The following is a 24,580-nucleotide window of genomic DNA, read 5'->3' on the forward strand; positions in this document are numbered from 1 at the left end:
ATTGCCGTAATCATGCATCGGATGGCCCTAGTGGATTGTACATTTGTCTCATCCTCGTCGACACTGGAGTCAGACTCCGTGTTGACATCTGTGTCTGCCATCTGAGGTAGCGGGCGTTTTTGAGCCCCTGAGGGCCTCTGAGATGCCTGGGCAGGCGCGGGCTGAGATGCCGGCTGTCCCAAAGCTGTTACGTCATCGAACCTTTTATGCAAGGAGTTGACACTGTCGGTTAATACCTTCCACATATCCATCCACTCAGGTGTCGGCCCCGCAGGGGGCGACATCACACTTATCGGCACCTGCTCCGCCTCCACGTAAGCGTCCTCATCAAACATGTCGACACAGCCGTACCGACACACCGCGCACACACACACAGGGAATGCTCTGACTGAGGACAGGACCCCACAAAGTCCTTTGGGGAGACAGAGAGAGAGTATGCCAGCACACACCAGAGCGCTATATAACAGAGGGATATACACTATACACAAAGTGAATTTTCCCCCTATAGCTGCTTATATCACAATTTGCGCCTAAATTTATGTGCCCCCCCTCTCTTTTTTACCCTTTCTGTAGTGTATACTGCAGGGGAGAGCCTGGGGAGCGTCCTTCCAGCGGAGCTGTGAAGAGAAAATGGCGCTGGCTGTGCTGAGGAAGATAGCCCCGCCCCTTCAGCGGCGGGCTTCTCCCGCTTTTTATAACGTTAATGGCGGGGGTTTCTGCACATATACAGTGTTAAACACTGTATTATGTGCTTTTTTGTAGGTATATTAATTGCAGCCCAGGGCGCCCCCCCCCCCCCAGCGCCCTGCACCCACCAGTGACCGGAGCGTGTGGTGTGCTGTGGGAGCAATGGCGCACAGCTGCAGTGCTGTGCGCTACCTTATTGAAGACCGGAGTTTTCAGCCGCCGATTTTCTCCGGTTTCTTCCGTCGTCTGGCTCTGCAAGGGGGACGGCGGCGCGGCTCTGGGAACGGACGATTGAGGTCGGGCCCTGTGTTCGATCCCTTTGGAGCTAATGGTGTCCAGTAGCCTAGAAGCACAAGCTAGCTGCAAGCAGGTAGGTTTGCTTCTCTCCCCTAAGTCCCACGTAGCAGTGAGTCTGTTGCCAGCAGATCTCACTGAAAATAAAAAACCTAACAAATACTTTTCTTTATAGTGAACTCAGGAGAGCCCACTAAGTGCATCCAGCTCAGGCCGGGCACAGATTCTAACTGAGGTCTGGAGGAGGGGCATAGAGAGGGAGGAGCCAGTGCACACCAGATGTAGTACCTAATCTTATCTTTAAAGAGTGCCCAGTCTCCTGCGGAGCCCGTCTATTCCCCATGGTCCTTACGGAGTACCAAGCATCCACTAGGACGTCAGAGAAAATAGGATTTTGGTTACCTACCGGCAAATCCTTTTCTCGTAGTCCGTAGAGGATGCTGGGGTCCACATTAGTACCATGGGGCATAGACGGGTCCACTAGGAGCCATTGGCACTTTAAGAGTCTGAGAGTGTGGGCTGGCTCCTCCCTCTATGCCCCTCCTACCAGACTCAGTCTACAAACTGTGCCCGAGGAGACAGGCATCTTCGTGAGAAGGATTTTACACAGATAGTGGTGAGATTCACACCAGCTCACAAGGCACATCAAGCTAACTAGCTTGAAACGCAGCAACCGCTGAAACATTACTTACCAAGTAACACTGCAGTACTCAACTAAAATGAAGTTGTACTGAACCAAATACTGATAGCAGGAAAACGAAGCGCTGGGCGGGCGCCCAGCATCCTCTACGGACTACGAGAAAAGGATTTACCGGTAGTTAACCAAAATCCTATTTTCTCTTACGTCCTAGAGGATGCTGGGGTCCACATTCGTACCATGGGGATGTACCAAAGATCCCAGAACGGGAGGGAGAGCGCGGAGGCTCCTGCAGCACTGATTGACCAAACTTCAGGTCCTCAGCAGTCAAAGTATCGAACTTGTAGAACTTTGCAAACTTGTTTGACACAGACCAAGTAGCCGCTCGGCAAAGCTATAAAGCCGAGACACCCCGGGCAGCCGCCCAGGAAAAACTCACCTTACGAGTAGAGTGGGCCTTAACAGACGTAGGACACCGCAATCCTGCCGTAGAATACGCATGCTGGATAGTGAACCTGATCCAGCGAGAGATCGTCTGCTTAGAAGCAGTAGAAGCAGGACACCCAATTTTCTTGGGATCATACAGGACAAACAGAGAGTCCGATTTCCTGTGACGAGCAGTCCTCTTCACATAGATTTTCAGAGCCCTTACAACATCCAAAGACTTTGATGAAGAGGAAGAGGCCTTGGCTCTACTAGCAGTAGATCCAGAAGATCCGTGTACCAAGACCTTCTTGGCCAGTCTGGAGCGATGAGGATCACTTGAATCCTTGTTCTCCTTATGAGCTTTAGCACTCTTGGAATGAGTGGGAGTGGTGGAAACACGTACACCAACTGGAAAACCCACGGAGTCACCAGGGCGTCCACCGACACTGCTTTCCAGTCCCTTGACCTGGAACAATATCGCCGAAGCTTCTTGTTGAGACGAGAGGCCATCATGTCGACATGAGGTACACCCCAAAGATCTGTTACCTACGTGAACACCTCCGGATGGAGTCCTCACTCTACTGGATGGAGATCGTTTCTGCTGAGGAAGTCTGCTTCCCAGTTGTCTACTCCTGGAGTGAAGATAGCCGACAGCGCCAACGCGTGTTTTTCTGCCCAGAGGATGATTCTTGTTACCTCTGCCATTGCAGCTCTGCTCTTCGTTCTGCCCTGTCGGTTGATGCAAGCCACTGTTAAATTGTCCGACTGCACTTGAACGGCCCGATTTCTCAGAAGATGGGCCGCTTGGAGAAGACCGTTGTAGACGGCTCTTAGTTCTAGAATATTTATCGGAAGGCTAGCTTCCAGACTTGACCACCTTCCTTGGAAGGTCTCCCCTTGAGTGACTGCGCCCCAGCCCCGGAGACTTTCATCCGTGGTTAGAAGGATCCAGTCCTGAATCCCGAACCTGTGGCCCTCCAGAAGGTGAGGTAATTGCAACCACCAGAGGAATTAAATCCTGGCCTTTGGTGACAGACGTATCCTCTGGTGCATATGTAGATGGGATCCCGACCACTTGTCCAGGAGATCCAGTTGGAAGGACCGAGCATGAACCCTCCCGTACTGTAGAGCCTTGTAAGAGGCCACCATCTTTCCCAGAAGGTGAATGCACTGATGAACAGACACTCGGGCTGGCTTCAGGACATCCCGGACCATTGTTCGTATCACCAACGCTTTTTCCTCTGGAAGAAAAACCCCCTGCACTTCGTGTGGAGGATCATTCCCAGAAAGGACAACCTCCTGGTTGGTTCCAAATGGGATTTTGGAAGAATCAGGATCCAACCGTGTTCTCTGAGCAGGTGGGGCGTGAGAAGAATGGACTATAACAGCTTCTCCTTGGACGATGCCTTTATCAGCAGATCGTACAGATATGGAATTATATTCACCCGCTGTCTGTGGAGGAGAACCATAATTTCCGCCATCACCTTGGTGAATACCCTCGGTGCCGTGGAGAGGCCAAATGGCAGGGCCTGGAACTGGTAGTGACAGTCCAACAGTGCGAATCGTAGATAAGCTTGATGCGGCGACCAAATCGAAATGTGGAGGTATGCATCCTTGATATCCAGGGATACCAGAAATTCCCCCTCTTCCAGACCTGATATCACCGGCCTTAGAGACACCATTTTGAACTTGAACTCCTTCAAAAAGGGATTCAGCGATTTTAGGTTCAGAATGGGCCTGACCGAACCATCCGGTTTCGGTACCACGAAAAGGTTAGAATAGTAACCTTTCTTTTGCATATGAGGAGGGACTGGTACAATAACCTGTGCCTCCACCAACTTCTGTACGGCTGCCTGCAGGACCGTCCTGTCTGCCAGCAAAGCTGGCAAGCCTGATGTGAAGAATCGGTGAGGAGGGAGATTTTGAAATTCCAGCCTGCACTCCTGGGACACAATATCTTGCACCCAGGGATCCAGGCCGGACAACACCCAGACGTGACTGAAATGCCTAAGTCTCGCTCCCACCGGCCCCACCTCCGGGGCGTGCAGTCCACCGTCATGCGGAGGACTTTGGTGTACCTGAAGTAGGTTTCTGTTCCTGGGAACCTGCAGCTGCAGGTTTCTTGGACTTGGGCCGACCTCCCCGAAAGAAGGTGTTGGACGGCTTGGCCTTTCTGGGCTTGGCAGGCAGAAAGGGCTGTGGTGCAGTTGAAGAAAAGGGTTTCTTCGGCGCAGGTGCAGTTGAGGGAAGAAAAGGTGACTTATCCGCCGTAGCCGTGGAGATCCACGCATCTAACGCTTCCCCAAAGAGAGCCTGACCTGTGTAGGGTAGGGTCTCCACACTTCTCCTGGATTCCGCGTCGGCAGACCACTGGCGCAACCACAGTCCTCGACGAGTGGAGACAGACATGGAAGTAATTCCCGCAGCCATGGAACCCAGAACTTTCATGGATTCTACCAGATATCCTGCCGAATCCTGAATGTTGCGTAAAAACAATTCAACATCACATTTCTCCATAGTATCCAAGTCCTCAAGTAACGTGCCTGACCACTTTACTATAGCTTTGGCAATCCAAGCACTGGCAATAGTGGGACGTAGTATTGCATCAGAAGCCGCATACATGGATTTCAGCGCATTATCAATTTTACGATCAGCCGGCTCTTTCAAGGCGGTAGTTCCTGGAACAGGTAAAACCACCTTTTTTGAGAGTCTGGATATTGACGTGTCAACAATGGGCGGGTTTTCCCATTTTTTTTTCTATCCTCTATCTGGAAAGGAAATACCACCAGAACCCTTTTAGGGATCTGGAATTTTTTATCCGGGTTTTTCCAAGCTTTTTAAAAAATTGCATTTAATTCCTTTGACGCAGGGAAGGTTAGCGAGGCTTTCTTATTCTCAGTGAAGTAAGCCTCCTCAACCTGCTCCGGTGTTGTATCAGCAATATTCGACGCATCTCTAATAGCCTCTATCATCAACTGCACCCCTGTAACAAGAGATGCGGCTCCCCACAACACATCCCCACCACCGTCTGTAGTGTCAGAATCGGTTTCCGTGTCATCCTGCATGATCTGTGCAAGAGCATGTTTTTGGGAATATACTGCGGGGTGCCTTGAGGTACCAGAACTGGGCCAGACTGCCATAGAGTTCTGTAAAGTCTGAGTTGCAGATTCATTTAGTACAGCCCTATTTGAAATCTGAGAAATCATAGATTTGATAGAGGATAACCACTCAGGCTCCCTTGCTGGTATTTGTGCTAAACCAGTGCAATCCTGATTACATGGAATGGAATCATCCTGAGAGGACATATCCTCTGCAGCATATGACACAGAGTCCCTGGACATAGCTGTAGGGAGACCACAGACACTCTACACACACACACAGGGGAGGGCAGACAGAGTTTCACCCCCAAGGATGGCAAGAGAGACACAGAGATTGTATCTGTAGAGCTCCCCTAGCTGTGAAGCTGTGACCGGCTCCTCTGGGTACATTTTCTAAACTGAGTCTGGTAGGAGGGGCATAGAGTGAGGAGCCAGGCCACACTCTCAAACTCTTAAAGTGCCAATGGCTCCTAGTGGACCCGTCTATACCCCGTGGTACTAATGTGGACCCCAGCATCCTCTAGGACGTAAGAGAAAATAGGAATTTGATACCTACCTGTAATTCCTTTTCTCGTAGTCCGTAGTGGATACTGGGCGCCCGCCTCAGTGCTTCAATTCCTGCTTACTAGCGTAAGTATTTGGTTGGTCCGCCTGTTGTTGGGATAGCTGTGCTATCCTGGTTGGGTTGGTGTTGCTGTCCTCTGTTCTGGTTAGCACCCTCCTTTTTGGTTATGGTTGTGTGTTGGCTTGTTGCCTCACCGCTGTTGTCTTTATTCATTTTCTCATGGTATGTCCGTCTCCTCGGGCACAGTTTTCCTAGACTAAGTCTGGTAGGAGGGGCATAGAGGGGAGGAGGCAGCACACAAATACACACACTAAAGGTTTTAAAGTGCCAGGCTCCAGTGCACCCGATCTATACCCCATGGTATTAAGGTACAGAACCCCAGTATCCACTACAGACTATGAGAAAAGGAATTACCAGTAGGTATCAAATTCCTATTTTTTAAATATATTAAAAAATGTTCTAAAAGAAAAATAAAACTAGGGGTGTTTTGCACCCCACCCTCATAGGCCCCCATTGTAATTCCTCCCGCCGCCCCCCTTCCAGTGGCATAAGATTCCCTGCATTATCAATCCCCACCCCCAGGTGGTATTAGATCATAGACCGAACCCCCTCCACCCTTACCCCTAGTGTAAATGGGCCACCAGTTTAGTGCTCCCTCCCCCTCCCCACATGTCACTGTATGTGTAGTTTTTATTTTTTATATATCCCCCTCTCTCCACCAACACCCCCCCCCCCCTCATGCCAAAAGGTGTCTCCCAACCTTTCACCTTTGTCCATATATGTTTAAAACATCTAGCATGTCTTCTGTGAAGAAAATTAGTAAATAATATTGCTGTATTTTGAAACCTATGTGCTTGGGAAACACCTGCATATAAGGAGTCAGTTTAGATGCGAATAGGCACAGTCCTATCCTCTACATTAACATGACAGGTTGTATACGCCTCTTTACCAAAGTTCATGTGATTCAGAATCATACACATTTAGTCTGCTTATCTACGACCGCTGAATGGGTTTTTCTTGGTGGCAACAATCCTAATGCACAGAGGAGAACTGTTTTGTTGGTGTGTGTCGTGGTCTTGTAGACAGTTACGTGCTCTCTCTTCTGGGTTGTGTGTATGCATTGTGGATGCCAAATTCTCTGTCACATCTCCTGAGGTGTCAGGTCCGATGATCAAACAGTCATCTCTCATCCTAACCCTCTGTCCCATGCTCACTCCTACCTCTTCTCTCACCCCTGTTTGTCTTCCCCTTCCCTTCTGTAAGATCTCACGAGCAGGGCCCTCTCCCCTAATGTACTGTTCTGTTTCTTCTACTATTTTCTACACCATACCCCCTACACTGGCACCTAACCCTTGGTTTCTGCCACCATGAGGATTATTTCAGTGTCCTGTCTCCTGATGCACAAATGTTCATATACCATGACCTTGTCCTGCATTGTCTTGTACTGTAAGTCATTGTTGTCCTGTTTGGCTCATTTGTTTATGTACTTGGTTAGGTGCTGAGTAACCCTTGTAGTGCCATATAAATAAATGATAATAATGTTGGCGGCTGATCTTTGCTGTTTAAAGTATGGGGTGGTGTGATTTGCATTATGACCGTGAATATGCATGAAGTGGTACTAGCATTCTGTATGCAGCGAGCATCTGAGATCGTGTACACATTGCATGTGACTCAGAATCAGACCCTAAGTGTTTGTATACAGTATGTCCGTATTAATTTATGTCGCACTTACATTTTTTCCACATTACTATATTCTATTCCAGTCTTAGGGGCTGATTTAGACATTGCAAGAAGTACAAATACAGACATTTATTTGCATGGAGGAAGAACACTGTTCCCTCTTGTATGCATCACGTAGACTGGCCAGCTCTTTTGTCACACTGCATTTTCCTCATTTCTAATACAAACCTTGCACCCAATAGCTGGTTGACTCCTACTTCTAAATCAGCTGCTTAATCGCTGTGTAGCAAGGTTACATCAAATCACTTGATACATTCATATAGCATCATATGTTGTCCTTCTTTCTACAGAACTATGTTCGTGTTGTGGAAGTCTGGTGGGATGAATACAGAGACTACTTCTACGCCAGCCGCCCTGAAACCAAAGCCCTTGCCTATGGGGACATTAGTGAGCTGAAGAAATTCAGAGAGGACCACAACTGCAAAAGTTTTAAATGGTTCATGGAGGAAATAGCGTACGACATCCCTGAACACTATCCACTGCCACCCAAAAATTTGGAGTGGGGAGAGGTGAGTACATCAATATTGTGTGTGTAAATATGTATACATGTAATGACATAAAGGAAAAGGATTTAAAACCTCATTCACATTCATGTTGTATCTCTCCACTTTGCTGTAAGTCTTGGTATACAACAGATGTTTTGAGTGTATTTGCGCAATAAACTTGATGGGCAGCTAAAAGTGTGCAGAGTAGATGTGAATCCCACACACCAACAGGACAGATACGTATGAACAGAGACAGTGCACACTACACAAGCGCACACCAATGACCATATATACCCATGTGTACCATAACCAACAATTTAGAGGTATAAATACATTCACCCTTTATAGGATGATAGTCCTCAAAGGCGAACCACGGTTTTTCTATATGATTCTTTCCTTCACATATGGGACTCGGGTCCAGTCAATTAATCCTTTGGATAACCTAAAACAATAAATGCCTCTATTCCCAGTATATGAGAATATTAAGAGGTATACAGAAGAGCAAAAGTAGTGTGATATTGCTTAAAAACACGCAGGATTTATTTCCATAGTTTGCACTTACAAGAAGGTAAAATTATAACAGCATGTAAATATGACTCTGTATACGGATATATCACCCAGAGGGATCCGACGCCACAGATGTAGAACAGTGTGGGGTGCCAATAAGCTCTCCGGAAGGCTTATAGCATTGCAGGATCGAACTCCAGGCAGATGGTACGTTCCGCAGATACCAGGGTCACAGTCCAGATTAAAATATCTGGTCACGCTTAACGCGTATCGGACATCAAGTCCTTCATCAGAAGCATGACCCAGTAGCTCCAGGTGGCAGTTTATATAAGCCATTCATTAGTGGTCTCAGCTGAAATGTCCCTGTTTCCGCTCCCGCTACCAAACAGACACTCCTTTCCGCCGCCGGCTCCCGCCGGAACCGGAAGTGACTCATGCGTTCCACATGCGTTTCACAGGGTGATGTTTCCGTCTATGCATAAAGCCGAGATTCACCGTGATATGCGTTCCACTAATCCGGAAGTTCCTTAGTACACTCTCTACATCCACAAACGGAACTGCTGCAGGTATAGAATGTCCAAGGGGAAAAGTCCCAAGTATTGTCCATAATAGAGTCCCGAACTGATATATATGGAATATAAAACAAACACAAATAAAACATAAATTAACCTGAATTCTAAAACCAATACATATGGAAATGTATAATAGTACAGGAGATATTCATGTGGGTAATTTTTCTAGGTTAAAAAGCATTTCAATTCAAAATCACTGTTGAGACCCTTTGGTATAAGGGTACCCAAACGGTGTATGCTCTTCATCTCAGCCTGTGCTAATCTCTTATCCAGGTCTTTTGTCCTCCATTTTTGATGGACCACTTGTATACCCCAAAAAATTTTTAAACAACAGGTATTAGAATTATGCATTCTTTTAAAGTGAGAGGAGACATTATGAGTATCCAACCCCTTACGGATGTTGTATATGTGCTCGGCCCATCTAACCTTGGCACTCCTTCCTGTCCTACCCACATATGCCAGGCCACAGACGCATTCGAGCACATACACAACGTTTTTAGTATGACACGTAATGAAATCTCGGATGGGATAGGTACGGCCATTCACAGTAAATTCAGTGAACTTTCTTAATTGTGACTTGACCGTTTTACACATCAGGCAATCACCACAACGGTGAAAGCCCTTAGTCCTGATGCTCTGCCTAATCTCCGTATCCAAACAACTTCTTACCAAATGATTTTTTAGGGATTGTGCCCTCCTATAAATGAAGGTCGGTTTTTCAGGTAATATATCACCTATGATGGAATCTTGTTTGAGGATATTCCAGTTTTTAATAAAGATCTTTTCTATTCCTTTAAAGGACCTGCTAAACTGGCTAATGAAGGCCCATTTGTATCTATCATCATTAGATACAGGTTTTTCCTTTATTTCCAAGAGTTTAACTCTATCGATACAGTTTATTTTCTTCCTAGCTGTATCGAGAGTTCCTAATGAATACCCTTTTTGTACCAAACGGTCAGAGAGTTCATCTAACTGTTGGTCACATATGGCAACATCGGTGCAATTCCTTTTTACTCTTGTGAATTGGCTGAACGGTATTCCGTCCAACCAATTGGCGATGTCAGATACGCGTTAAGCGTGACCCGATATTTTAATCTGGACTGTGACCCTGGTATCTGCGGAACGTACCATCTGCCTGGAGTTCGATCCTGCAATGCTATAAGCCTTCCGGAGAGCTTATTGGCACCCCACACTGTTCTACATCTGTGGCGTCGGATCCCTCTGGGTGATATATCCGTATACAGAGTCATATTTACATGCTGTTATAATTTTACCTTCTTGTAAGTGCAAACTATGGAAATAAATCCTGCGTGTTTTTAAGCAATATCACACTACTTTTGCTCTTCTGTATACCTCTTAATATTCTCATATACTGGGAATAGAGGCATTTATTGTTTTAGGTTATCCAAAGGATTAATTGACTGGACCTGAGTCCCATATGTGAAGGAAAGAATCATATAGAAAAACCGTGGGTCGCCTTTGAGGACTATCATTCTGTAAGTCTTAGTGCCAGAAGCTATTCTAGTTCTGACCTCTAGTGGAATACTGCAAACCATAAACAAAAAAAACACACAAATGTACTGAGTTGTGCTACACTGTAATGTGGGTTTTTTTTTTGTTTTTTGTTTTTTTTTAAATTTCTAGTGATGTAACTGCAGATGCATAGTGGGAATATCACCTGCTGCGGTGTACAGCCATGTTCTCAGATTGCCCTTGGAATAGGGTAGCATTTAGTACTATAGCATATAAAAAAATCATAGTTATGGTGTTATAGAATTGCTTTGGTGTCGGCTGGGCGCACTGAACCCTAGCATATTTCCAGCTAGAATACCGCTAGCGTTCATAGCTTTCACAGTGACAGGTTAATGTAAAAGTGGCTCTGTGCACAGACACAAAAGATATTAACTCTAAGGCAGCTCAGAGCTGGCGGTGATTGGGTTTTATACTTTTTATGAGTCAAAATGATTCCCATACAAAGTGCACTGTGTAATAAAAATCAACAATAAAAAACAAGCAGTGTAATCAGGATATTGGCCAGTAGGCAACTTGCCACCTTACTTCATTATATTTGGTAATGTAAAAAAAAACTGCAGGTTTGCAATACAATATTCTCACATTTTAGACATGGGTTGGTAAGCTTGCCAGAAGTTAAAATGAAACCTAATTGTTATGGAAGCTTACACTACAACATTGGAAGTCCTCAGAAGGTGAAGTAAAAGTGAACCTGATGGTACACTGTTTTGACAGAAGGGATGCCCTTGCTAACATAGAAAGAGAAGTTACACACTACTATACAAAATGGGGCCCATATACAGAAGTCTTAAGTGAGAATGTTCAGTATAACATTATGAGGACTTTCAAAACAGCAAAATGGTTCCATATAAGACAATTAAGGTTGGCCAACTGATGCCTTTTTTATTAAGGGATAATTACAGGCAATTTCCCTAGTATAGGATGGCACTAACGTTCTGTAATTTCTTTGTTAATGTGATACTAGATATATAAGTAGTGTACATTTATATTTTACAGTTAGTGCACTACAGACTGCCATGTTTTAGTCCTGCTGTTTGGTCTCTCCCTCCCTGTCCGTGTTACCTCCTGCCTACATAAGGGATTATTATGAAATGTAACAAAGGCAGTGGCATATCTATAATGGGTGCAGGGTGTGTGTGGTGTGTATATATAGGCACCTTCGTCAGGGGTGGGTCTGCACCGTTCACCCCTCCTTCTATCGTACTGTTTTGCCCGGTGTCGGCCTATGCCATGTCTCTGGTGATATCTTCGGAAATATGACGCCAACCTGCTTTTATCCACTTTTCTCTAACGTCCTAGAGGATGCTGGGGTCCATATTAGTACCATGGGGTATAGATGGGTCCACCAGGAGTCATTGGCACTTTAAGAGTTTAATAGTGTGGGCTGGCTCCTCCCTCTATGCCCCTCCTACCAGACTCAGTTTACAAAATGTGCCCGGAGGAGCCGGTCACAGCTAGGGGAGCTCTACAGAGTTCTCTTAGTAAAAGAGTTTTCTTCTTTTTCAGTTTTTTTTTATTTTACAGGGAGGCTGTTGGCGACAGCCTCCCTGCAGCGTGGGACTGAGGGCGGGGAGCAGTGTCCGCCCCGCGGGGTCTTGAGCCACTGCTCCCGCTGACTGGGCACTAGCTCTAGAGGGGTCCGATTGCGCCCCGCCGCAGGGGAACGCTCGCCCCGGCAGCCGGCCACCACCCCCTCAGGAGCTGAAGATGGCGAGTGAGTCACTGTCCCCCCTTGCAAGCTGGGGGACAGTGTGAAGTGGGCGGCTAGAGGGTTAGGAGCGCGGGTTAGGAGCGCGGTATTAACCGCGCTCCTGGAAGGCTCAGCGGTACCTTGTGCGGCGCTGGGGGGAAGCGCCCTGGGCCAGCACCGTACCCTGCACTGGTCGTTTCCTGCATGTCGGGGTCTGCGGATCCAGGTCAGCCAAATCCTCCAGGCCAGTATAATCTTCTTGAGAGCGGGAAGTCGGCGCCATTGAAGGGTGCGGAGCTTCTCCTCAGAGCAGACCCAGCAGTGTGTGTGTGTGTGTTAACATGTCTAGGGACAATGTGTCATATGCTGCAGAGGATTTTTCCTCCCAGGAGGACTCCATACCATGTAATCATGATTGCACAGGTTTAGCGCAGATCCCAGCTAGAGAGCCAGAATGGTTAGTCTCTCTGAGGGAGACTATTTCCCAGATTTCTGATAGAGTTGCTAGGACTGAGCACGCCACTCAGGTCCTCCAATCCTCTATGGTGGTATGGTCTGATCCTGCCTCCTCGGGGTCCCCGGCGGTACATTCTCATAAACGTGCGCTTGCAATTATGCAGGATGACACGGACACCGACTCTGACGCTGCAGATGGGGAGGTGTTGCGGGGGACGGCATCACTTGCCAAAGGGGTGCAGTTGATGATTGAGGCTGTTAGGGATGTTTTCCACATTTCTGACACAGCTCCGGAACAGGTGGAGGAGGCCTTCTTTACAGATAATAAGAAGCCCCCCCTCACCTTCCCGGCCTCCAAGGAATTGAATGCTATGTTTGAAAAGGCATGGGAAACTCCAGAAAAGAAATTCCAGATTCCCAAGAGGATGTTGGTGGCTTTTCCCTTACCGGAGGAAGATAGGTAGAGGTGGGAGTCCCCGCCGATAGTCGACGCCTCTGTATCCAGGCTGTCCAAACAGGTAGTTTTACTAGTACCCGGCAGATCGCACTGTGGATGCTACGCTGAAATCCATTTACACGGCTTCGGGGGCTATATTGCGGCCTACTATAGCCTGTGCTTGGATTGCTAAAGCTATTGCCAGGTGGTCGATCACTCTGCAGGAGGAATCGTCTGCGCTGGACAGAGGTGACGTTGATTTGTTTTTGCGTAATATTCAAGATTCTGCAGGGTTCCTGGTGGATTCCATGAAGGACCTGGGTTCCATGGCTGTGGGGATCTCCCCCATGTCAGTCTCGGCTCGCAGAGGTCTCTGGCTGCGCAACTGGTCTGAGGCTGCGGAATCCAGGAAGTGTGTGGAAGACCTTCCGTACAAATGTCAGGCTCTGTTTGGGGAGGCGCTGAATGCGTGGATTGCCACGGCTACCGCGGGTAAGTCTCCTTTTCTCCCCTCAGCTGCACCGGCTACGAAGAAGCCCTTTTCATCTAACACGTCACAGTCCTTTCGGGCCGCGAGGCCTAGAAAGAATAAGCCTTCGAATACCTTCTTCAGAGGTGGTCGTGCCAAAGGAAAGAAACCCGCTCCTGCAGGTTCCCAAACCCAGAAGCCCACTTCTGATACCCCTAAGTCCTCCGCATGACGGTGGACAGCTAGGCCTGGAGGAAGGTCAGGTGGGGGCGAGACTCGGGCAGTTCAGCCACGTCTGGGTGTCGTCTGGTCTGGACCCCTGGGTTCTGGATGGGGGGTACAGACCGGAGTTTCAAGAGCCCCCGCCTCACCGTTTCTTCAAGTCAGGCTTACCAGCTCTGCTGGCGGACAGGACAATTCTTCTGGAAGCCATCAGGAAATTGGTGGTGTCAGAGGTCATTGTTCAGGTCCCTCTTCAACAACGGAACAAGGGTTATTATTCAAACCTTTTTGTGGTACCGAAACCGGATGGTTCGGTACGGCCTATTCTAAATGTAAAATCTTTGGACCCTTATCTCAAGGAGTTCAAATTCAAGACGGAATCTCTGAGAGCTGTCATTTCAGGGCTGTCGGAGGGGGAGTTCCTGGTTCCTCAAGGATGCTTACCTCCACATTCCAATTTGGGCGCCACATCAAGCTTATCTCAGGTTTGCGCTGATGGACAATCACTATCAGTTTCAGGCGCTGCCGTTTGGCCTCTCAACAGCACCAAGGATCTTCACCAAGGTGATGGCGGAGATGATGGTTCTCCTCCGCAAACAGGGGGTGAACATAATTCCATATCTGAACGATTGCAGTCCATCACACTCAGGACGCAGCTGCTCAGGAAGCACGGTTGGATCCTGAATCTTCCAAAGTCTCATCTGGCTGCCTTTCCTGGGAATGATCCTCGACACAGAAGTGCAGAGGGTTTTCCTCCCGGCGGAGAAAGCATTGGTGATTCAAACAATGGTCCGGGATGTCCTACGGCCTACCCGAGTATCGGTTCATCAATGCATACGCCTTCTAGGGAAGATGGTTGCCGCCTCCGAGGCTCTGCAGTACGGCAGGTTTCATGCTCGACCTTTTCAACTGGACCTCTTGGACCAGTGGTCGGGCTCTCACCTACACATGCACGAGAGGATACGCCTGTCTCCGAAAAAGCCAGGATTTCACTCCTCTGGTGGCTGCAACTTCCACACCTTCTGGAAGGGAGAAGGTTCGGAATTCAAGACTGGATCCTGTTGACCACAGATGCAAGTCTAAGAGGTTGGGGAGCAGTCGCTCTGGGGGAAACCTTTCAAGGACGATGGTCGGCTGAAGAGTCACTTCTCCCAATAAACATCCTGGAACTCAGGGCCGTTTACAACGCACTTCTACAAGCAGCACACCTTCTACAGGATCGGGCTGTTCAGGTGCAGTCGGACAACAGTGGCCTACATAAACCGACAAAGCGGAACGAAGAGCAGAGCTGCCATGGCAGAGGTGTCAAAGATCCTCGTCTGGGCAGAAAGGCACGCGGTGGCGATGTCGGCAATCTTCATTCCGGGCGTAGACAACTGGGAAGCAGACTTCCTCAGCAGACACAATCTCTATCCAGGGGAGTGGGGCCTCCATCCGGAGGTGTTCAAGGAGGTAACCGGTTGGTGGGGGGTTCCTCACATAGACATGATGGCCTCCCGCCTCAACAAGAAGCTACGGAGGTACTGTTCCAGGTCAAGAGACCCACAGGCAGTGGCGGTGGACGCCCTGGTGACACCTTGGGTGTTCAAGTCAGTGTATGTGTTCCCTCCACTTCCTCTGATACCAAGAGTTCTTCAACTCATGAGAAGAACGAAGGTTATGGCAATCCTCATTGCTCCGGAATGGCCAAGGAGGGCTTGGTACGCGGACCTGCTGGATCTTCTGCTGGAAGATCCACGGCCTTTACCTCTTCGGGAGGATCTGCTTCTGCAGGGGCCATTCGCTTATCAAGACTTACCGCGGCTTAGTTTGACGGCATGGCGGTTGAAAACCAGTTCTTAGCTCGGAAGGGTATCCCGAGTGAGGTCATTCCTACCCTGATACAGGCCAGGAACGGGGTAACGTCTAAGCATTACCATCGCATTTGGAATAAATATGTTTCTTTGTGTGAGGCTAAGAAGTTTCCGGCGGTGGAGTTTCAACTTGGTCGTTTTCTCCTTTTTCTGCCAGCAGGGGTGGATATGGGGCTGAGACTGGGCTCCATCAAGGTTCTGAGGTTCAGACCTTTTTGAAAGGGGTTCGGCACATTCAGCCTCCCTTTGTGGCGCCTACGGCTCCATGGGATCTGGATGTGGTGTTGCAGTTCCTACAATCTGCTTGGTTTGAGCCTCTACAGGAGGCTGATCTCAAGTTTCTCACGTGGAAGGCGGCCACCTTGTTGGCCTTGGCTTCTGCGCGATGCGTGTCGGAATTGGGGGCTTTATCTTGTAAAAGCCCCTATCTGATCTTCCATGAAGACAGGGCGGAACTTAGGACTCGTCCACAGTTCCTGCCTAAGGTTGTGTCGGCTTTCCACATCAACCAGCCTATTGTGGTGCCAGTGGCTACTGACTCCTCAATTAAATCAAAGGCCTTGGATGTAGTGAGGTCTTTGAAGATTTACGTGAAGAGGACGGCTCGTTATAGGAAAAATTACTCTCTGTTTGTACTCTATGATCCAAAGAAACTTGGATGTCCTGCTTCTAAGCAGTCGATTTCACGCTGGATCAGGTTCACTATCCAGCATGCTTATTCCACGGCAGGATTGCCGTGTACGAAATCCATAAAGGCCCACTCTACTCGTAAAGTGGGTTCTTCCTGGGCGGCTGCCCGGGGTGTCTCGGCGATACAACTCTGCCGGGCAACTACTTGGTCTGGGTCAAACACGTTTGCAAAGTTTTACAAGTTCGATACTTTGGCCTCTGATGACCTCAAGTTTGGTCAGGCAGTGTTGCAGGAGCCTCCGCGCTCTCCCTCCCTTACTGGGAGCTTTGGTACATCCCCATGGTACTAATATGGACCCCAGCATCCTCTAGGACGTAAGAGAAAATAGGATTTTGGTTACCTACCAGTAAATCCTTTTCTCGTAGTCCGTAGAGGAGGCTGGGCACCCGCCCAGCGCTTCATTTCCTGCATTGGTTTTATAGTTCAGTGTTACCTGGTTCCTAGGTAAGTTCTATGTTATTTACTGTTTCAGCTGTTGCTGAGTTGTTCTGGCATGTTGGCCGGATTTTCATGTTTGTGTGAGCTGGTATGAATCTCGCCACTATCTGTGTAATTCCTTCTCTCGAAGTATGTTGTCTCCTCGGGCACAGTTTCTAGACTGAGTCTGGTAGGAGGGGCATAGAGGGAGGAGCCAGCCCACACTATTAAACTCTTAAAGTGCCAATGGCTCCTGGTGGACCCGTCTATACCCCATGGTACTAATATGGACCCCAGCATCCTCTACAGACTACGAGAAAAGGATTTACCGGTAGGTAAAAATATATATTTTTTTTTTTTACTCTTTAACTTACGCTGTTATAATATTACTCTTAATATAAATTAGATAAATTCGTTAAATATCTCTGATCTGCACAGTGAGTTTGTTACTGTTTTCATATAGTCCTTGAGAAATAGAAAAAAAAAAAGTCAATGATGATTGATTAATGTGCTAGTTGAAATAGTAAAATAAATTAGGCAGCGTGCCCCTACAAACCCTCGCACTGCCAAAGCCTGCTTTCTACTGGAGCAGGGGGACTACGGTCGTTGTGTTTTCCTGATTCTAGTGACAGTCTGTCCTCGTTTTGGTCACAGGCAATCACCACCATTACAACAAAAACAAAATCACACAACTTTCTTGCAAGCTTTGATTGACTAAAAGTCTCCTTTAAACTCTTTTATGTTGCACTTTATTAAATATAGAGTGTTTTTATTTATTAATACCATTTATTTACATAGCGCCAGAATACTCCATTGCGGAGTCCTTGCTCGCAAGTTTACAATCTATGGCCGTCATTTAGGTTGGATTGCAAAACGCAATCCAACCGCAAAAATTACAAAGAGCATGCGGACGTATGCGTAGGGCCGTCCTGCACATGCGCCTGCATTTACTTTGGGAGGGGGGCGACAACACTCCGTTTCCTAGGCGGAAACAGAGCATTGCAGGGGCGGCATCTGGGAAATGGAGGAGGCGGCAGACAAATGGGAGGCATGGGCGTGATCAGGGCAGCTACTGCGATCACAAAGATGGCGGTGGGCCTCCTGCGGTCGCCGCCAGGCTGCGCCAGCAGGAGACATCAACAAATTCTACGATCATGCTGAAATTACGTTGCGACCGCAATTTCAGTGTGGTCGCAGGGGGGAGGCGGCGGGTAGCCTGCTGGGCGCCTTTCCCTACAGTGGGTGGCCCCCAGCATGGAATCAAAAGGATTGCAAATTCTGCTAATAAGCAGAATTTGCAATCCTTACTGAATGAGGTCCTATGTCTTCTCCTTAATTAGTCATAGTCCAAAAGGTGTAGGCTTAGTGGGGTTTTTACACCGCACTGGACTTTAGATTGCGGTGGATTGTATATACTGTATATATCTTTGCAAAGACCAACAATATGTGACAATCAAACGATCCCTATTATGGGTATCTATTGTGTTTCTATACGTTGGTGATGCTCCCAGAGTCAGTAATACAAGTCGTAGTTTGAAAAGAAAAAAGAAAGACTCTGTGTTGGGGCACACTTTGTAAACATGAAGTATGTTAAAACTTAACTTTTAAAGTTAATCATAAAAAAAGGGATCGGCGCAGACGTTTGTATAAAAACAATCACCTTTAGAGGAATTATATGGTGTTAGTATTAGGGTTGGAATACCCTCTATAGACGTTAATAATATTCCTTATTGAGTAATGACAATTCAAAATTGCGCCTAAGGTGAAAAATATTAGAAAACAAAGATACATATGGAGCCACACTTATCTTGGCTTCTCTGCTGCGCCTAGCACACCACGGTTTATTAGCATAAACCCTTTATCTATTGTTCTCAGCTGCAATACAATATAGAGAGAACAATACATCAGGGGATTAAGTCATTACAGCAGGGGATTAAGTCTGGCTACCCTGGCTCAATTCATACTATTAAAGGCCAAGATAATGATGGCTCCATCTGTATATGTGATATCTAGGTGCATCAGGAGTACATAAATCAAATTAAATTGATTTTTTTTTTAAGTGATAGTAGGTATACTCCTTGATGATGGCACCTCTTGGTGCAGTGCTAACACCATATAATTCCTCTAAAGGTGATTGTTTTTATACAAAAGTCTGCGCTGAGACCCCTTTTTTTATTATGAACTTTTATAGAAGTTAAGTTTTAACATACTTCATGTTTACAAAGTGTGCTACAACACAGAGTGTTTCTTTTTTCTTTTCAAACTACGAATAGTCAGAAAGGAATAAGGTCATTTATAGTGTACGAGGTTCTTTGCATAATCTAAATCTAAAAAGAGGTTAGCAAAGGAGTCTCTTTATTCACTTGAAGGTATTTAAAAAAAAATGCGCGTTTTTTTTTTTTATCTTTATCTTTGGGATTGCTATCCAATACATGGAGACCAATGGGTGCAAAAGTTACAAGTTAATGATAGTAGTTACCAGAGCTCCCACATTCTAGGAAGAGCCCTAGGAGCAGATTCTGAGACACGCACTTGCAGCATCTTGAGAAAGTACATTTCTGTCTCTGTGTACCTTTAGACTCACCATCAGTGCACCATCAGTCACACCATCAAAACCTACACCAACCCAGTTTCTCCATCGAACTATGGCCTCCTTTGTGAGAGGTTCCGTGTCTTTGGATGCAGCCACTTTCAGTGACACGCCTACTTTGGCTTAGTCACCCCCCTGTTACAGAGCCTGCATCCAATTATGTACTGCGTCTCTGAACTCTAACAATCTGATGCATGTGCAGACAACATTGGCCAACTGTGCGCACCATCGACACAGATTCTGAGTCAGCACCCTAGTGGTTTTCATTAAAGAACTGTGGAAGCTGCTGGAGTGAAAACTAGCCCAGGTTTCTAGAGATTGGTGAGGATTAGAGGGGGTGTCCTGTTTTTTCACAGTGCACTGTAACTTCTGACTATTGTAAATGGAGAGATTGCCCGTAAATGTGCTTCTTAGCCCGACAGATATATGCTGACAGAAGTACATATATTGGCATACTCTGAGTAATATAATAAAAAGGGGTGTAATAGACAGAATGTTGACATGGACAGGAAGTCAACAGTCGTCATGTTGACCATGCAGACTTCCGCCTACCCCTAATCGTAGCTGCAGCCTAACCCATAAAGTCATGTTAACATTGAGACCATATAGATATGCTCAATGATGAGATTATGAACGTATACCATAAAAAGCATCAGTCACAAAAGTGACACACGTAATAAGACTGGTGTGATTCTCATGTTATTCAGCCATAAATAAGGCTATATTGAGCAGTATTTTAGAAGACAAAAACAAGACCCTATTAAATTGAGATGCCACTAAAGGATTAAGAGGCTGGAACTGGATACAGCGCACCTTATAAAGACTTTTCTCCTCTGCACATCAGAGCACACTTTCACTTTACAGTATGTGAGGAAGAGGCGTGGACACATGACACATTGGTGCACAGCACAGCATTCTGCAGAGCATATTTGGTGTGCCTCATAGATGAGGTCCTGCGTGGTCATTGCTTGGCCTACATTCCCATGCGCCACATGCTTTCCCAATCAATGCTTATACGCATTTCACATTTATTTTTGTCTTTACAGATACGAGGCTTGGAGTCCAGCTACTGCATAGACAGTATGGGTCATACAAATGGAGGTCTTGTAGAACTTGGGCCTTGTCACCGAATGGGTGGAAACCAGGTGAGTTAAAATGTGAACATATTGTAAAATAGGGTTGTTGTTATTATTATTGTTTGTTTACATAGCCAGAAATAAGTTACTTACAGATAACATTTTTTATTTCTATTTAAAACAGTCACCCCATTGCATACTCCAGTGTATTATCTTCTAATGCAGTAGGTCTGGGTGCAGCATTATCTACACAGAACTTGAGTGCTCAGTGACTGATGCTGTAAGCTTTTTTTCTTCCATGAACTCTACCAACAATGTGAGTTAGGCTTACAGTGTACAGAAAAGGAAGTGCTCACAGCACCAGTCACTGACCACTGTCTTGTAGTCACAGCAGCATCTGGAGCAGGGGCGTAACTCCCAGAGGCAATGGAGTCGCCTGCCTCCATGCTTCAAGCCCTGAAGGGGCACCTGCATGTACAGCAGCACCTGGTTCACTGTGGGATCCAAGTGTGACCGTTGCTTTTCCGACAGAGCTCTGCGGCGCACCCACTGCGGAGTTAATCTTTTATGTCCCAGGAGCCCTGCTAACAACTGCATTAGGGGACAGGATGGTTCCTGCCTGGTACTGCTCAGCCTGCGCTGCAGCAAGCAACAGTGCCTCCACTTGACATTTAATTATTGTAGTCATGATTAGAGGATTCTGTTGAGTATAAAAATTATAGAACACCTGGAGCTTCTGCCCAGTACAGTTTATTAATTCAATAAACTGACACCTGCTTTTTATAATTTGAAAGTATATTTGTATACTAAGCAAGAAAAAAAGGCATTTGTTTCCCCCAGCACCCTGAATGATAACCGTAACCAGATATAAATTCCACATGATAATAGAATTCAGAGATCTTCGTTACACATATTTGCGCAAATGTGTGAATAAGCCCCAAAGCCGCATCAAGGCGTCTCTGTATATGTGGGGTCCCTAGCGCTATATCTAGGTGCAGGGTGTGGCACCCCAAAACACCAGCATAAACCAGAAAGCCCAGCGTAGCATACCAGTGAAAAAACTATAGTGTTAATAAATTAGTATTTAGGAAGCCGAAGCTATAGAGAAAGTGATACAAAAATGAAATGCAATTAAAATAGAGAAATAGTGTTAAAAAATGAATAAGTGAAAAGTGTTAATAGAATGTAAAGGTATGCCACACTAAGGCCATCCAGCTCAGCCAGTCCAGAGGCAACACACCTCACACCTCCATTACCCCAATCTGGGTCTAAGATTAACCAGCAAGGAGCCACATGATAATGGCTCCTTACTACAATATGTCTAAGCTAAGAGCTACCTACCTTGGAGCAACCCCATAATGCTCCATGTGGCATGTCAGGGCCTGCACCTCCTCCTAATGCAGGAACCTCTCTGCCTCTCACAACAAACATATATATATTGGTAGATGCTCAATTAGCTTAGTGATATCATTCAGGTGCTGGTTAATCTTAGACCCAGATTGGGGTAATGGAGGTGTGAGGTGTGGTGCCTCTGGACTGGCTGAGCTGGATGGCCTTAGTGTGGCATACCTTTACATTCTATTAACACTTTTCACTTATTAATTTTTTAACACTATTTCTCTATTTTAATTGCATTTCATTTTTATATCACTTTCTCTATAGCTTCGGCTTCCTAAATACTAATTTATTAACACTACAGTTTTTTCACTGGTATGCTACGCTGGGCTTTCTGGCTTATGCTGGTGTTTTGGGGTGCCACACCCTGCACCTAGATATAGCGCTAGGGACCCCAAATATACAGAGACGCCTTGATGCGGCTTTGGGGCTTATTCACACATTTGCGCACATATGTGTAACGAAGATCTCTGAATTCTATTATCATGTGGAATTTATATCTGGTTACGGTTATCATTCAGGGTGCTGGGGGAAACAAATGCCTTTTTTTCTTGCTTAGAAATACCCCTCACTTTCGAGCACCTGAATGATATCACTAAGCTAATTGAGCATCTACCAATATATATATATTTGTATACTAGTAAGACTATAACGGAGCGGGCATATCTCCGCCGACCCACTGCTCTGCTGTTCCCCAATTCATTGCAGCCTCATCCTGATCGCCCTTCCTGTCACTCTGCCGCAACTCTCCTTCCTCATACTTACCCCTGCGGATGGTCCTTCTCTCCTAAGGCTGTCCCGTCTTCCTTGCAGGGGGTGCTGTTGAGATGCTCGTCCAGGCTTACACTAAGTAAATTTACTAGTTTCTAAAACAGAGAATTGGTGATGTTACTCATAGCAACCAATCAGATGCTGTCTATCATTTCTCTATTGACTTTTAAAAAATGATAGCATCTGATTGGTTGCTATGGACAACATCACCAGTTCTTTGGTTTAGAAGCTTTAGTAAATTTACCCCTACGTGTGCATTAAGGAAACAGTACAGAACTTCTACATTAGTATATAGATTTTCTTTCTTGTATATGACAGTATTAGTATTCTTATTTCAGTTATCAGCCATAAGAAGAAATCATTCCTCTCTGTTTTCAAATGTTTTTCACGCCCCTGTGGGTCTGAGTGGTCTGGCACATCAGCCGTATTAGTACAGTAGTCACCAGCAGTCCGGTAGCATATCATGTTTTGTAGTGAAGTGTGAAATCGACCAGCTCACTTTGCCTTTATCACAGATTGTTGATGCATTATGGTTTTTAAGAGCAGGCACAGACCGACCTTGTTTCTGCAAGTCATGCTACAACCGCATCTAAACACAGCAGCTGTCTGAGATACCTTCCCTCCTGTTAGGCAGCATGTCTAAGCAGTTTTCTTTACCTGCACAACTTTTTTTATTTTTTTTTATTTTAGATGGAATTTTTTTAGTGCAAATGAGCAATCATTAATCCTATGTTTATTGTAGATCTCTGATTAGGACATTATGACATTGAGTAGTACAGTTCAAGCTATGGTACTTTGCTTAAAGTCATTTTAGATGGGATTGAGCTTAATATTTTTGAAACTAAGATGTCTGGTAATCATATGCTGTACACCGAAATCACTGTCTGTATTTTTATCTAGTTTTATTTACAGTAATTCATTTTGGATTACCTAGAATGGGTAAATAAAATATTACATTACTGATTGTTTTTCTTCATCTACTGAATCTCAAAGCAGTTCTGAATTCTATATGAGGAAAACCACTGTAATACTCATCTGGCTTATTAGTGCTCATAGAAAACAAAGCAGTTTACTAAAGTCTTTAAAGACAACTAATTGCAGATGGTAAATTGAATAAAGCAGCAATTCCTATCCAATATGCAATATGAGGCAAAAAGCAACACTGCACTGACACAGACTGTTTACTTCAGCAGTATCTAAAAAAGATTAAAGTAACTTGTAAGTTTACCAATGTATTTGTTTTATTAGCTTTTCCGAATTAATGAAGCGAATCAGCTGATGCAGTATGACCAGTGTCTGACTAAATCACAGGATGGCTCAAAAGTCATGATCACACATTGTAATTTAAATGAATACAAGGAATGGCAGTACTTTAAGGTAAGTTATTAATTATCTACGTTGACTAGTTGTTTAATGTACTGTGCATAATGATATTTACAGCCAGCATAAATGGTGGACACCAATTTCTGCTAACGGGTGGTCTTCATTTTGCCGACTGTCGGGATCCCGGCGCACAGTATACCGGCGCCGGAATCCCGACAGCCGGCATACCTACACTTTTTCTCCCTCGTGGGGGTCCACGACCCACCGTGCCCGCAGCGTGGCGAGCAAGCCCGCAAGGGGCTCATTTGCGCTCGCCACGCTGTCGGTATGCCGGCGGTCGGGCTCCCGGCGCCGATATGCTGGTCGCCGGGAGCCCGGCCGCCGGCATACCATACTACACCCCTGCTAACGATTACTGCTGTTTATCATATGCTACTGTAGGAAGATACCATTTTCTCCCAAGTCCAAAACAATCTAGACTGAACTGAGCCCTTGTGTACCCCTCACTCATACATGTACATACAAGTGTCCTGGTGCATATTTTTGCATTCATCTGAAATCAAGGTAGAAATTACCGTCAAAATAATGAATAAAGCCCATTTCTAGGGTTGCTATTTCCAACCTAACAGTTGTCCTCAAAATGTTAT

The 24,580-nt window shown here is 46.1% G+C and overlaps 1 protein-coding gene across 2 annotated transcripts in view; it reads left to right on the top strand.

The window, feature by feature from the left end:
• The window catches only part of GALNT7 (polypeptide N-acetylgalactosaminyltransferase 7), a 364,753-nt gene that overhangs the window by 324,161 nt on the left and 16,012 nt on the right, over positions 1-24,580 (top strand). For both annotated transcript variants that reach the window (XM_063920638.1, XM_063920637.1), the window contains exons 9-11: positions 7,738-7,956; positions 20,415-20,513; positions 23,859-23,987. In XM_063920638.1, the coding sequence (XP_063776708.1) occupies positions 7,738-7,956; positions 20,415-20,513; positions 23,859-23,987 (447 nt within the window). The remainder of the gene's footprint in view (positions 1-7,737; positions 7,957-20,414; positions 20,514-23,858; positions 23,988-24,580) is intronic.

The sequence above is a fragment of the Pseudophryne corroboree genome, chromosome 1, assembly GCF_028390025.1.
Source record: "Pseudophryne corroboree isolate aPseCor3 chromosome 1, aPseCor3.hap2, whole genome shotgun sequence".
Lineage (NCBI taxonomy): Eukaryota > Metazoa > Chordata > Amphibia > Anura > Myobatrachidae > Pseudophryne > Pseudophryne corroboree.